We start from the raw sequence: 14,140 nt of genomic DNA on the forward strand, positions 1-14,140 counted from the left end.
AGTGTTAGATCAAGTGCTAATTCAATTGCTACATATTGAGGGTACTGAGACAGTTGGGGCAGGTGAGATGGAGGTGAGGTGGGTGGTTAGATAAGACCTCAGAGAAGATGCAGGACCTTAACCAGGTCCTGAAAGATGACTAGACCCGTCCAGAGAGAGGATGACAGTTCCTACTGACATCTGCTTACAGTCTTCCTTACCCCCTCCTGCTGATAGGACGTATTCCAGACTTTTACTCACTTCCCTAGGTTATTTAGAAAATTTAAAACACTGGTCACATTATATATTGTTATGACTGAACTATTATGCTGTACACCAGAAATTGACACAACATTGTAAACTGACTATATTTCAATAAAAACATTTTTAAATACATCTAGTCTTATATCTCCTCTCATTTCATGCTTATTAAGTTTTCAAGAATAAGAACATTTGATACTTGTACCGAACACACTCTGTCTAGATCATGGCACAGCCAACATACAGTGTAGTCACTGAAGATGAGCTATAGTTCAGTGTCATTTGCATGTGCCCGAGGTTTTAAGTTAGGAAGCTGTGGATAACAGAAATTTGAAGGACAGATTGGGAGAGTCCATGATTATATCATTGAAATTATAACTTTCTGCAGCAGAATGTTACCTTCTAAAGATGATGAAGGAAGAGCTAAACAAACCTTCCATGCCTAATTAACCATTCTCAGGCACTTCAGATATGTGGCAATTCAAATGTCTGCAAGATCTTTATTTCTTTTGGTCTCCAAATCCAAAGTGTAGGTTATATTCAGGACTAAAACTTTATAAGCAAACCTATATCTTGTACAGACTATTTCAGGTCTACTCACCCACTTGGCTGTTTTGTTTAGTGGGTCTAAACTTTGCACTGAAGCAGAGTTTGAGGTTTATCTCAGCATTTTTGTTGAGCAAAGTGATTTTTTCAGGTGTGAATGAAGCATCTACAGATACATCAGCAATACTCTGTGACCTGAAAAACATAAATGTTTTTTTAAAAATTATTCTTAGGAAGTTATCCAGAAAAAGCAGTCTTAGAACCTTATAGGAATGTGACCACAAAATGGCATTAACCTAACATGACTGATCCCCTCAATAAATTGATTTGACTCCATGTCTTGACTTTTTAGAAGAATCACATCCACCTTCAAAGAAAAAAATTTGGCCACCATGGACTATCATAAAAGGGAATGTTGTAACATAGAAGGCTGTAGCCTACCAAGCATGAAGCCTGCCAAGATGGCTACAGGGTGATGTTCACTGAAAGGTGTGATTTCTTACAGAATTGTTTAGAAATCAGCCATATAATTATGTAATCACACCTTCTATTTTTCTAATGCTACTCCCAGCTGATTTTAACCGATTTTATTCAGTAAATATATTTTCTTAAATATTATCCTTGAGTTTTTTTTTTCCATATGAAGTTTTCATTAAAATGATGCACTAAAAACCAATGCATTTCATCCTTTGAAAGAACAAGGGGATGTTGTAAATAGCTTTGTTAAACTCAGAAACAACACAGCATTAGTAAGTAACTTTTTCTGTTCTTGATATATCTGGGTATCTAAAGCACATTTTTCAACAGACATGAATGGATAACTGAACTGTATTTTCCTGGGGACTCTCGCTTGAACTCTCAGTTTCTTTCTGATTCTATTCCCTCACCAGCCCAATACATTTATTTTTGTCCTTGACACACATTGAATCCTTTATTATTCCCCCTGCTCTTAAACCCCTTTTGAGGTCAATGAGAGGTCAGCTAACCCTAAATAATGGCTCTTGTTTACGACTACTAATTTGAAAAGATACCTTTTGACCACATGAAAAGTTGCTCTTTACTTGTGTGGTCTGAGTGTTCAATATTTTTAGAGCATTCTCATGCGGATTCTTTTCTGAGAGCTGAGGTAAAGCTGTTCAGAAGATAATATACAGAAATATCCTGAAAACCATTTCAAGGGCTTTGTCTTTTCAATGCACTTTTTCTGCTCACCATATGAAGAAGAGAAACTTGATTCTAATGTTAAGCAGATATTTTTCCCTCCCATCAGGAAAAACATATTCCTTCCTCTATGCAAACTATGACACGTAAATGTCCTAGAGTCTTATATAACATGTGACATTTCAACAAGCCCAGCACAGCAGTGTGTTCTACTTAGCAGGGCAGTTTTTCTTTAGCTCGTGTCTGGCTCTCCCTGACTCACCAGAGCTGAACGACCTGCCCAAAGGCACCAATGGACACATCGGTGATGGAATCCCCATTTAAATCTCCATAGCCATCCAGGGATCTCCCGAAGTACTGGAGATGGCTCCTAAAGGCTCCATCAGATCCCAAGATTTTCTAAAAGAGCAAGTGTGAGATGAAATTGTAGTGCACAATGACTGAAAGAGAAAATTAAAAAAGGCACCAACCTCTCCGCCCTGTAGACAGCCATTTCCCACATGGTTTTATTCTCGACAGAATTCCATTGACTTTTTTCCAGTCATATCTGACCGGATCTGACTATCATTCTTGCAGCCACATTTTCATCCAAGAAACAGCATGAATCTCCCATAAAACAATAAAGCAGCACCAGGCAGTGGAAGATCAGTGGACTGGTGGGGAGCGGGGGCAAGTTTGGGTCCAGATTCCTCTCCATGCTGACTTCCTTCCAGTCTTTACTCAAAAGCTGCCTTCTCAATGAGGCCGTCTTGGGCACCCTCTCAAATACCTGACAACTCCTAGCCCTGAAAAATTATTCCCTATTTCAGTATTTTTTAAAATTCCTTATCATTTACTGCTACCTATAATACTTTATCTTATTTATATTATTTTCCCTTAGTCTCTTTCATGAGAAGGTAAGATCCATGAAGAGCACAATTCTGTCCTGTTCTTGACAGCATCCCCAGAGTCTTGACACCCAGTAGGGGCTCATTCAATAGCTGTTGAAATGAGTGAGTGATGTTATAAGATAAGAGGGGTGGCCTGGGAGGTCTGCCCAATACTCTCCACCTCCAACATGACGATACTGCCACGTAAAGACATCACCATGAACCTACGGATTACCTGGGAATACCTCGTGCGAATGGTGCCCTTACGACCATTGTAGATGTACACTGCTCCGGCGTTCTGATTTTCCAGAGGTGAGCCAACGATCACGTCATTAAAGCCATCCATGTTGATGTCAGAAAGAGCCGCAATCGCTGAACCAAACCGAGCATTTTCAACACCCTCGGGGCCGTCTAGAAATAGGTGCGAATTCAAAACGCCCTTGCAAAGGGGGTAGAAGGGACGGTTAAAAGGGGGGAGGATATAGCTCAAGTGGTAGGGTGCTTGCTTAGCATCCACAAGGTCCTGGGTTCAATTCCCAGTACCTCCTTTAAACAAACAAATAAATAAGTAAACCTAATTACCTCCCCTCCCCTCAAGAAAGGGACGGTTAAAGCAAACCATGCAACTTTCATAATTCAAATTCATGGCAAATGATGTTCAGACCAGTCTGCAAACTGTTAAAAATAGATAGGATTTTAAACCTAGAATTCAAAATTCTCTATGGTGAGAATTACATAAAAAAATTTTTTTTGCAAATAAAGTCACAGGCTATCTGCTCATAAACCAAGGTAGAAAGAGGCAATTCTCTTCACTGTGGCTGCACAACCTACATAAAAGTATCTATTTCTTTGTCTTGCTTTCCTCAATATTAGGGTCTTCACCTGTTTCCAAATTTTTTAATTTAAAAAGTTTCTGGTAAAAATCTAATCTCTTATATGAAATTAAGGTGGAGATAAAATAAAATACAGTATCTTAATTTAGTCCTTTACTTAAAAACCATTGAATGGTAGTATTTATAACAGTATAGGAAGTGAAAAATGAGATTATTAATATCCTATTATAAAAAACACTAAATAAATCTGCCAAGGAAAAGACCTTTTCTTGTGAAAGATACAGTTTTTTTTTCTTTCAGATTTTGAAATCAAGAATGGAAATATTTCATGACTTCACAAGAAAGCAATGCTCCTCAACCATGAAACTTGGTCAGTGTGGTTTCCTTCTCTATAACAGTCTTACTGAAATCAATCTGTTACTGAGTCAGGTGAAATATTGGAAGATCTCACCTTCAACAATTAATGATAAATCAGTTTCTGACAAGAAACTGGAGATTTCTTAAATTTTCAAACTAGTAGATATGTACTTCTCTTATTACTCAATTACACATTCTTTATAAGCTTTAAAATTGTTTTAATTGCTTCTGTTCGAGAGCTAATTTTTACATTAATTTAAATAAATAAGGTAGATAAAACATCATAGTAGCTAAAAATAATATTTACCATATGAATATCAGCTTCTCTTTTTCCATCCTTTTCAGTCATCTCATTTTCTCTGTCAACCTGTGCCTTTAATTTTGGTTTTCAGGTTTCACTGCATTCACTACCCTTATGTGTGTGGATTTAGAGTTCAGTCTACAAGTTGGAAAAACTGCTTTTTCATGTTAGAGTATGCTATGTTTTATGTATAAGAACAGGGATTTCCAAGAGTTGGATGTATACCTACATGTTACACTAAGCAATGGAATTTCCTGACAAACTAATGTAGAAAGCATTCAGGATTATATGGAGATTTTCAGAGTGCCTGGTAATCTGTCCTTAACACTGTAAAATGTTAACAAGATAGTTTTGCCCTTTTATCTCTTTATAGCAAAGAAGAGTAACTGAATGAGATGCTTGGGAAATACACAGATGTTTGTGTGTGTGCGTGTGTATGTATTTCAAAAAGTGACGTGCATTTATAACGACTTTATTTGTAAAGAGAACACATATTCAAGGACCTCTCACGGAAAACTGCCGTGCACTATCCATTAAGCTCTTGGTTATGCTTTTCAATGTGATTTTTAAAACTATAACTTATTGGTGACATCTTCAAAATGATGAAATATAAACCATACAATATATGAAAATTATCATCCAATGATAATATGTTTTCTTTATTCTGCAAAAATGCAGATTAACTTTTATTTATCAATAGTAGAGAAAAATCAAACTAAGTCAGTTTAATAATTTTTTTTTTTTTTTTTTTTTACCTCTGTGATGGTATACAGGTAGACTCTTCCCTCCTCTTTCTTTAGGTCATTCATGAACATTGGCGCACCTACCAAGAGCACATCTGTAATGGTGTCTTTATCCACATCGACTGAACACAGCACACTACCAAAATAGGAGCCAATCTGGAGTAATAAAGCATATCAACCTTAGGATTCCTATGCTCCTAATATGACACTGAACTTTCATTTACTCATTCAACAGACAAAAATTGAGCATTTGCTGCTGGTAAGAGGGTAGGAACATAAAGATAGATAACATAGTCCTTTCTCTCTGGTTGTATTGCAATGTGACACTTGGCTCTTAGACCTTAGGGGGCAAAGAATCACTAAAAAAGCATCTTTAAAATACAGATTCCTGAGATCCATTTCCAGAGATCCTGCTGCAATGTCTAGGGGGCAATCAAGAAAACAGTATTTTAAGTAAGCGTTAAAGATCACGTTTAGGAGAGAAATGCTTAGAAGGTTTGTGAGATGTTATAGACAAAGGCAGCAGGGGAAGAAGGAAGTGGAACAAATAATTGTGTTTCCTCAGTAAAATACAGATAGAGGCAAGTGCCAAATGCTGTATGATCAGAGTGCACAGGAGTCAGGAAGACTAGAAAGATTAAGTATTATTTGAATTACATCTTGAAAGACGGCAAGGAATTTTCTAGGTGGAGAGAAGGGGGGCAGCACAAGTGATGTCAGTGTCTACGGCATGACCTGGGACAGGAGAGTAGTTCCCGGACGGACTGGGCTGGGAGGACTAGATGGAGGTAAAATAAAATTGAACGTTCACCATTCCACTCCACCAAGGGTCAGGGCACGCCTGTGTGAATCCCTCCCGAGGATTCGCACATGAGTAAGAAATGATTCCTTCCATTACGCTTTCATTGTTTTTCTCAAAAGCACCACTCTTTAAAATATTAAGAGAAAGGAAAAGTATGTGACCACAGCTGGTTTGTGGTCAAGGAAGTCAGAGACTGAGGCCTTCTTACTCCTGGAAAAGCCACAGAGACAGTGGATCAGACTTGATCCCAGAGAAGGGGAATCTGTGGGTAGTCGGTTTCTCTGATTTAAGGAAGAAACATTTTTGTTGGTTGGTAGAGTTCAATGATGCTCATTTCAAATATGTGCCAAGCCCACGGGTCAAAATTACTCAGCAAGGAAACAGGACCCCATCCGCTGATCTTTGCTCTAGTGGGCCATGACTGGGAGTTGTCACAGGCTCTGATAGCAAACTGTCACCCGTCAGAAGAAAGTGGCAGAGAACAGAGTCGCTTTACGTTTAGAAACATCAGAGCCTCAGGACACCGTGGCTGGCCCGGGTGTGGGGGCTCAGTCTGCATGATGCCATCCTGCTCCCTACTTCTCATTACTGCTCCTCCAGATCCTCGGCTCCTGGTCGGGGCTTACCTACAAGGCAGCGGTTAGGTGCCTGTCATTGTTGGGCTTTAAGGACAGCTCAACCCAAGAAAAGCCGTGACCTCTGAAAGGCAGTTAAACTCTCAGTACCCTGTCAAAAAGCGATGGCAGCTCTCAGTATTGTGAAGATTTAAGGAATATTCAGGTAGACGCGGACTGCAGAGCCAGCCATGGAGCAGGCGCTCAATGAGTGCTAGTTTCCCTTTCTGCTGACCTCCCTCCCCACCGGCTCCTGGTGTCCCTAAAAGCAGTTCCACCTATTCGGACGATGGAATTTACCTGGTCACCTCGGTGAGACTGAATAACTGTGACGTTGCCATTCTCATTAACGCTGTACAGCACTATCAGGCCAGTATAATTTGCCCGAGGAGCACCAGCAACAAAGTGGACACTTTTCCTAGTAGAAATCGAAGCCACAGAGTAACCTAGGAGAGAAGGAATTACAGAGTGGGTGCTATGGAATATCTGGGCCAGACAGGCTGGTGAAGTTACTGGAGATGATCAGAGGTCCTTTTGGTTAGTGTGATGAAAAGTTCTCGGTGCTCCAGAGCAAATCGCCGGGGGCACGTCTTCCTTTTTCTAAGATGAACTGCTTCCTTGATTGATAGCACTGCCCTGTGTAGGTGGAACCTTTCCCTATAAAGCTGGCCCTTGACTCGGGGTTGTCCCCATCAGCCACTCATGAATCTGACACCCAACAAATATTTCTTGAATGAATAACTAAATGAATTTAAAAGGTCATATTGCACAGTGGGAGGATCATAGGCGTTGCAGTCAGACAGTCCCAGATTCAAATTCTGAATTTGCCACTTACTAAGTATTTTTTACCTGTAGGCAAGCGATTAACCTCTTTGGCTCTCAAAGGTAAAATGAGGATAACAACACTTTTTCTTTCTTCCAAAGAGTAGTTGGAAGGATTTAAATGTTGAGATTGTCATACTAAGTGAAGTAAGCCAGAAAGAGAAAGAAAAATGCCATATGATATCACTTATAGATGGAATCTAAAAAAAAAATGACACAAATGAACTTATTTAGAAAACAGAAACATACTGATAGACACAGAAAATGAACTTATGGTTACCAGGCAGGGGAAGCGGGGATGGAGGGATAAACTGGGAATTTTGGATTTGCAGATACTAACTACCATATATAAAATAAATTAAAAAAAAAAAGATCTACTGTATAGCAGAGGGAACTATATTCAATATCTTGTAATAGCCTATAATGAAAAAGAATGTGAAAAGGAATATATATATGTATAACTGAATCATTATGCTGTACACCAGGAATTAACCTATTATAAACTGACTATACTTTGGTTAAAAAAAAGTTACATACAAAGAATAGCCAGCTCAGGAACTGTCCCATAGTAGGTGCTCAAAATCAGTGGCTGCTTGTTATAGGAAGAAATGACTAAGAACTCGTAACTGATATAAGACACCCACTTACTACTCTGGCTTTTAGGAACTATTTCCATTTTAGAGAAACACACTGATGTCAATGAGAGAATAACAGCTGCTTGAAGAGCCAGGAGAGATTAACGAGTATAATATATAGCACTGCATTAAGCAGGTACAGGCTAAGACCTGACCGGCCAAGAGGCAACACCAGTACGTGTAATAAATCTAGTGATCAGAGGGCGGTAGATCGCTTGGCTGAACTGATCCTGAGACTCAACAAGAGGCTAGTTTAAAGGAAGGAACTTACATTTGCTGAGCCAAATGCTGCCAGGCCTTACCTAAATATGAACTGTGATTTCTGTCGTGCAGAATTTGGTCAAAGGCTTGCTTAGGGAAGATCAAATGCCCGTGAGGTGTCTGCTGGACAACCGTCCCACTCCAGTCGTAAGCTCCTACGGCACCCAGCATCAGGATATCCTAAAATAATGGGAAAGGGAAAAGCATTAAAACAAATCACCTTTAAAGCATAAGAGTGTAGGGTGGGCAAAACATTAAATTAATGGTCTAGATTTAAAGAAAAATAAAACTAAGCATGATGAAGTAAAATGTATATGAATTGTTAAAACAAACAAAAAAGAGACAGCAGACAAAAAATGGAATCACTTGTGCTACAATGACATCACCAGACCCAGATCTACTACCTAACCTAGTTCCAGTTTCAACTTCTGCCAGGAGTGCCCTCTTAACTGGTCAGTCTGGAATTTCCCGGTCAGCACTAGTGAGGTAATCCGCCAGAGAGACACCTTTTGTCCCCCACAGGAAGGTGACCTTGCCTGAAACAATCCATCCTTTCCCGCTCTGCCTATAAAAGCCTTCCATTTTCTCTTGGCTAGATGGTCCAATTCACGAATCGCTGAATAGAACCAATTAGATCTTCAAATTCATTTGGCTGAATTTTGTCTTTTAAACAGATTGTACGTTGACATATCTCTGAATTGTTTTGATATATTTTGTTCTGGAAAAAAAAGCCTTCCCACAAGCTACGTCACCTTGGGCTTCGTTTGGTATGACACATTTTAAAGATGAATCTGTACTACATATAGCTATCTTTGAATTTCCAGGCAAAGGCACACGTTTGCAAATGCTGAACAGTCGTGAGCCATTAGAAAGGAATCAGAAGGGAGGGAGCCTCCAGCCTCACATCTTCCTAAGAAGGGCTCTGGATATGAAGCCCGCTTGAGAGACAGGAAAGCTGCTACCCCAGCTGGTCAAGGTGACTCTCTTCTGACCTGGTCTGTTTTCAACTTCCTCCCTCTTTCTTCTTGATTCCTTTTCGAATGTTCCTCCATCATCTCTACCCTACCCACCTATTTGAAAATGGCACAGCTACAAAAGGTACCTATGGCTGTGACAATCACTGGTCAGCGCCAGTGGGAACAGCAAAATCGGACAGGCCACTCTGGGTTGACTCAAAACCCAACCTGAATATTCAAAGCTATAAATCATCACAGAAGGCAGGGTTGGTCACGATGGGACTTATTATTTGTAAGTTTTTGATCTTAGATCTTAGAAAACATCCAAGATTACGATATTGGATTGAAAAATACAAAGTCATTTAAAAAATATAGCAAATAGGGAAATGATGGGTCCCATTTTGAGGATAAGAGACCATGAAATTTTGTGAATGATAATTCTGGGACTCTGAATCTCTTCAAGGAGAATACAAAAACTTCAAGAAATTCTGTGAAACATTCTCTGGGCGGGGTTCATTTACATTCTTTTCTGTGAGAAAGACCCATAACTTTTATGAGCATCTCTACCCACTGGAGATCCAGAAAACATCAGCACCTTTCATTCTAGAGAGAAAATAAGCTGATCCGGGTCCTTTATCCTGCCAGTCACATCTTCTGAGTTCACACTGTCCCCTAAGTATTTCCCAGTGTCACCGATCTCTCTGCCTCTTTTATCACACTCCCCTCACATCCTGAGCAGAATGAGAATCAGAGGCCTGAGAGCTGGATGTTTCTGAGAAAGAACACATTTCCCTGAGCTAAGAAGACTTCCCATCTCGCATTTTCCCCTAACGCTTCACTTCTTCACTACTTTTGCTGTCTCTTCTCTTGTAAAAGAGATACTCCAGCAACTCAGAATTTAACAGTGACAGTGACGACATTTTGTGTTTTTAACAAGCTTTTCCAGTAGTTCATTGATTTAAAGAAAATTCCTGCAGTGATAATACCTTGAATTAACATAGTGCCTGTTCCTTGGAGCAAAGGCTTTCTTGTATATTATCATTTTTTTCCATAAAAATTCCCTGTGAAATAGGGAAGGGAAGGCATTATTAACCTGTTTTTTTCAGATGGTAAATCAGCAGCACAAAGAAACCAAATGGCTGTGACTAGGAATGAGAACTCTTAATCACTTGATGGCTGTTTTTCCCATTTTACACAAGGCTATCGCACCCAGAAGCGCTAAGCCAAATGACCGCATGGCTGGAAGTGATCTGAATACACACATTTTGAGGAGAGTAATCTGCGCTGAATCCCACTTGTGACATCTCCATCTGGAAGTTGTCTCCGCCTTGAACGGTACCTGGGGAACAACAGTTTCAAAAATGGTATCACTGTTATTAATTTTATTTACTTATTTATTTTTATTTTTTATTTTTAAAATTTTGGGGGAGAGGTAATTAAGTTTGTTTGTTTGTTTATTAGTGGAGGAGTTAGGTAGTTAGATAAGTGGGAGCAGTGGGCAGATAGGAGGAGGAGAGGGAGGATGGTCCGGAAGATGGTGTTATGCCCGCCTCCAGCATAAAGGGACTTTACTTCTTCTTAACAAGTACCAGGAAAAAAAAAAAAAAGAAAGAAAAGAAAAGAAAAACTGGTTAAGACCCAACAGCCACGACCTCATAGTAGCAGAAAAGACCTAACCAGACATGACCAATGTTCACTGTATTATAATTAACATTGAGGTTTAGTCCCCCCACCCCATGGGTTTTCCTGTGTACACCATGGGTAAGGACATGCGCAAAGGGCCCCAAAATGACTCAGCATTCCAGGGACACGAGCCATCAATCAAGAGACCTCCTCTAAGTGAGGGTATAAGAGAAAGGGGAGACATAAAACAACTGCTTTTTCCTCCCTTGGATCAGCACGCCTCCATTTCTTGGGGGCATACTTTTCCTTTCCTTTTAAATAAATTTTGTAAAATCTTTCCCTACACAACGCACTGTCTCCCAACTGCAAACTTGTATTTTGGGTATGATAGGAACCGGGGTCTTTACCTTTTGTGGTAACAGAGGTACTAGGGATTGAACCCAGGACCTCCTGCATACTAGGCATGCGCCCTACCACTACGCTGTACTCTCCCTGTTATTAATTTCAAATCAAAATTTCAAACACACGTACACACACACACACACACACACAAACTCACACAGTGTTCAGATGTCCACTCAGAAATGTAGAGCTACCAGATTCTGGGAGGGAGCAATCTCTAAGGAAGTATTCTAACAGATCTAGAAATCCACAATACTCTTAAGGTAGTGTTTGAAGCTGGCATTAATCTTGATTATGCATTAGTGTACTTATTGGCATGCTCATGAAATTCCTGATATCAAAGAACATTTAACATAGAGGGTGAGGTAAGATGAAAGTGATTGTCTTTTTTTTTTTCAGTTATTATTACTAGTCAAGAACCTAGCTGACTTTATAGCTTTTAAATATTGGTACTAAAAAATGCACACATCTCAGATACAGTTGGAGGAGCCAGGCAATTGATCTGTGGTGAAGACCATGCTGAGAGATATTTGGATTAGGCTTCAGGAACCAGAATTCACAACTGAGTAGGAATTTTCCCAGTAGAAAAGTCTGTCCAAGTTCTACATATGGGCTTGCCTCAGACACTAGCACTGTAAGACTCAATTAGAACTCATTTTCCATACTGTGCGGCCAAAATGGCTTCATTTCACTCATCTTTGCAAAAAGGAAGTTAAATTTCTGGACTGCCACATTAATGTGGAGAAGACAAACTATACTGCACAACATAGTCACTTATTTAGAAGATGTAATAATTTACACAATTTTTAATAAAGTAGAGTATTGCTCCCTCAAAATTCATAATAGCAGCTATCACTCAAAATCATTTCTAGTTAGCTTCTAGATTGCACTGTGATCATTCATATTCATGCAGGCTGCCACAAAGAAGCAAACTTATTACCACAGATAGTCAAATAATTTTGTATTATCTCAGGACACAGATTCTGATGATGATTCAAACAACTTAGACATACCCTGGATGTTTAAGTGGCAATAAAATTTTTTGGATAGACCCTTCCAGTGGATAATCAGAAGATGAAGACTTGACTATAGGAATTAATATTTAATTTATGCAACCCCCTTGGATCCAGCTTCTGAAGCCAGATCTGACGCACAGTCGCTGCTGAATAAAATACACTCTTCATTGCTGAGGGTTACTTTTTACCAACTGGGAATTGTTTTCCAGGCCTCCTTACAGTGAGCTCTCGAACACATGCTACTTCTATACTGGCTAGACCTTCCGAGGTCATATAAGTAAAGAACTGTAGATCTTATCTTCACTGCATTTTTCTAATTTTAGAAGTGCACATTTGTTGCAAACAGAGTCAAGAATTTCAGAAATTATGTAACCGCGTAAAAAGGTAAAACTTTTTATGATTATAAGAAATATTCACACAGTGTAGAAAGGTAAAATTATTTATGACTATAACAGATATTACTAAATTTCTGCCTCAAAAGGTTCTACAATTTATAATGTTATCAACAGTATATGAGCTTCTTTGCTTCCCCATAATTTCTCCAAGATTAAACATTTCTAATCTTTGTTATCTTTTAGGTACAAAGTAACACTGATTTGATTTATATTTTAAAATAATTACTAAAATTGGGAATATTGTCTTATGTTTATTGGCCATTTATATTTTACCTTTTATAAACTACTTATTCATCATTCTTTGTCTATCTACAGGAGTTCTCTCTATACAAGGCATATAAGTTACATTAATAGAGCAAGTATGTGGTGATAAAGAATCCTTGAAGAAAGGTTTTGAAAGAAAATTCTGGAAAGAAGTTCTTTTACCTTCAATGCTGAAAATCTGTTCTCCTAATGTCCCAGCCTTTTCTAGTAGAGCTGCTTCATCAGAGACATTGAAAAAATACCTTTCTGTTGGAATACTGGCAATTGCTTTAATTTCTTTTATTAAATTTTTAGTATCAAGGGCATTTCTGTTTAAGTAACCAAGAACCTTGGAAACAGAAGAAGAGGAGAAAAAGCCATTAGTGCGGTGCCTCAATATTCCCATCAGCACTTTCTACCTATTTCTGAACACAATAGGCCTTCTGGAGAAGTACATCATAATTTACTGGGACTGAAAATCAGCAAGAAGCAGATTAAGAATATTCTTTTATATTAAGTTATGAATGGCCAATAAGAAAGTGCAGTCTTGGGAAGTGATGTTATAAAGTAACATTTATCCATCAACTAAAGACAAGTAAAAGGAAAAGCCACTTACTGCTATGCCAAACCTCAGTATGTTGTCATTGTTACATTGATCAATCACAGCCTTCAACATTGAACCATCATGGGATTCACCATCAGTCACAACCACCATCACTTTGGTAGCACCTGGTCGTCCACCAGCAGCTGCTGAATACGCGGAATCTCTGTGGTAGATAAAATTAAAGACTCACCACCAAAAGATAAAGTTATCATGAGGACCTTGGTTCGAAATATAAATATGAAACTAACTTCTTTGAGCATAACCTATTGTGATTTATAATTGCTCTTTCTACCAGTTCTGGTGACTTTTTAGCTACAGTCTATTCATAGCTTATAGAGAAACATGAAAATATAAACATTGCTTGGCATTAAAAATAACTTCCATGATTTCCATGATATGTGTGTATGTATTTATATCAGGAAACCTTAGAATTATCTTCTGCTAAGAAAATTAAACTTATTACTACTAATCAACAGAACAAAGATATTCATTCCTGTCATAAATTTCACTATTGGACCTTCATTATTTTTTCAATAGTAAATTGTTTCTTTTTTTAAGTAATAAAGACACACAGTAAAAGAAATCCAAAGCATTTAGAAAGGCATGAAACAAAAATTTCACACCAAGCCACTATTCCAAAGGTAATCACCATTATTAGTTTATGTTTCCTTCTAGAAAATGATTCATCTAGAGATACATATGCAAAAGTTACTCCTT

At 38.6% G+C, this 14,140-nt stretch overlaps 1 protein-coding gene across 2 annotated transcripts in view; it reads right to left on the minus strand.

Moving 5' to 3' along the window:
• ITGA2 (integrin subunit alpha 2) overlaps nucleotides 1–14,140 on the minus strand; it is a 93,400-nt gene that overhangs the window by 27,800 nt on the left and 51,460 nt on the right. For both annotated transcript variants that reach the window (XM_072958703.1, XM_072958702.1), the window contains exons 8-16: nucleotides 13,436–13,586; nucleotides 13,003–13,168; nucleotides 10,403–10,479; nucleotides 8,226–8,364; nucleotides 6,767–6,912; nucleotides 5,063–5,206; nucleotides 3,052–3,255; nucleotides 2,210–2,346; nucleotides 842–981 (exon numbers count right to left, since the gene is read on the minus strand). In XM_072958703.1, the coding sequence (XP_072814804.1) occupies nucleotides 842–981; nucleotides 2,210–2,346; nucleotides 3,052–3,255; nucleotides 5,063–5,206; nucleotides 6,767–6,912; nucleotides 8,226–8,364; nucleotides 10,403–10,479; nucleotides 13,003–13,168; nucleotides 13,436–13,586 (1,304 nt within the window). The remainder of the gene's footprint in view (nucleotides 1–841; nucleotides 982–2,209; nucleotides 2,347–3,051; nucleotides 3,256–5,062; nucleotides 5,207–6,766; nucleotides 6,913–8,225; nucleotides 8,365–10,402; nucleotides 10,480–13,002; nucleotides 13,169–13,435; nucleotides 13,587–14,140) is intronic.

Source organism: Vicugna pacos, chromosome 3 (assembly GCF_048564905.1).
Source record: "Vicugna pacos chromosome 3, VicPac4, whole genome shotgun sequence".
Taxonomy (NCBI): Eukaryota; Metazoa; Chordata; class Mammalia; order Artiodactyla; family Camelidae; genus Vicugna; species Vicugna pacos.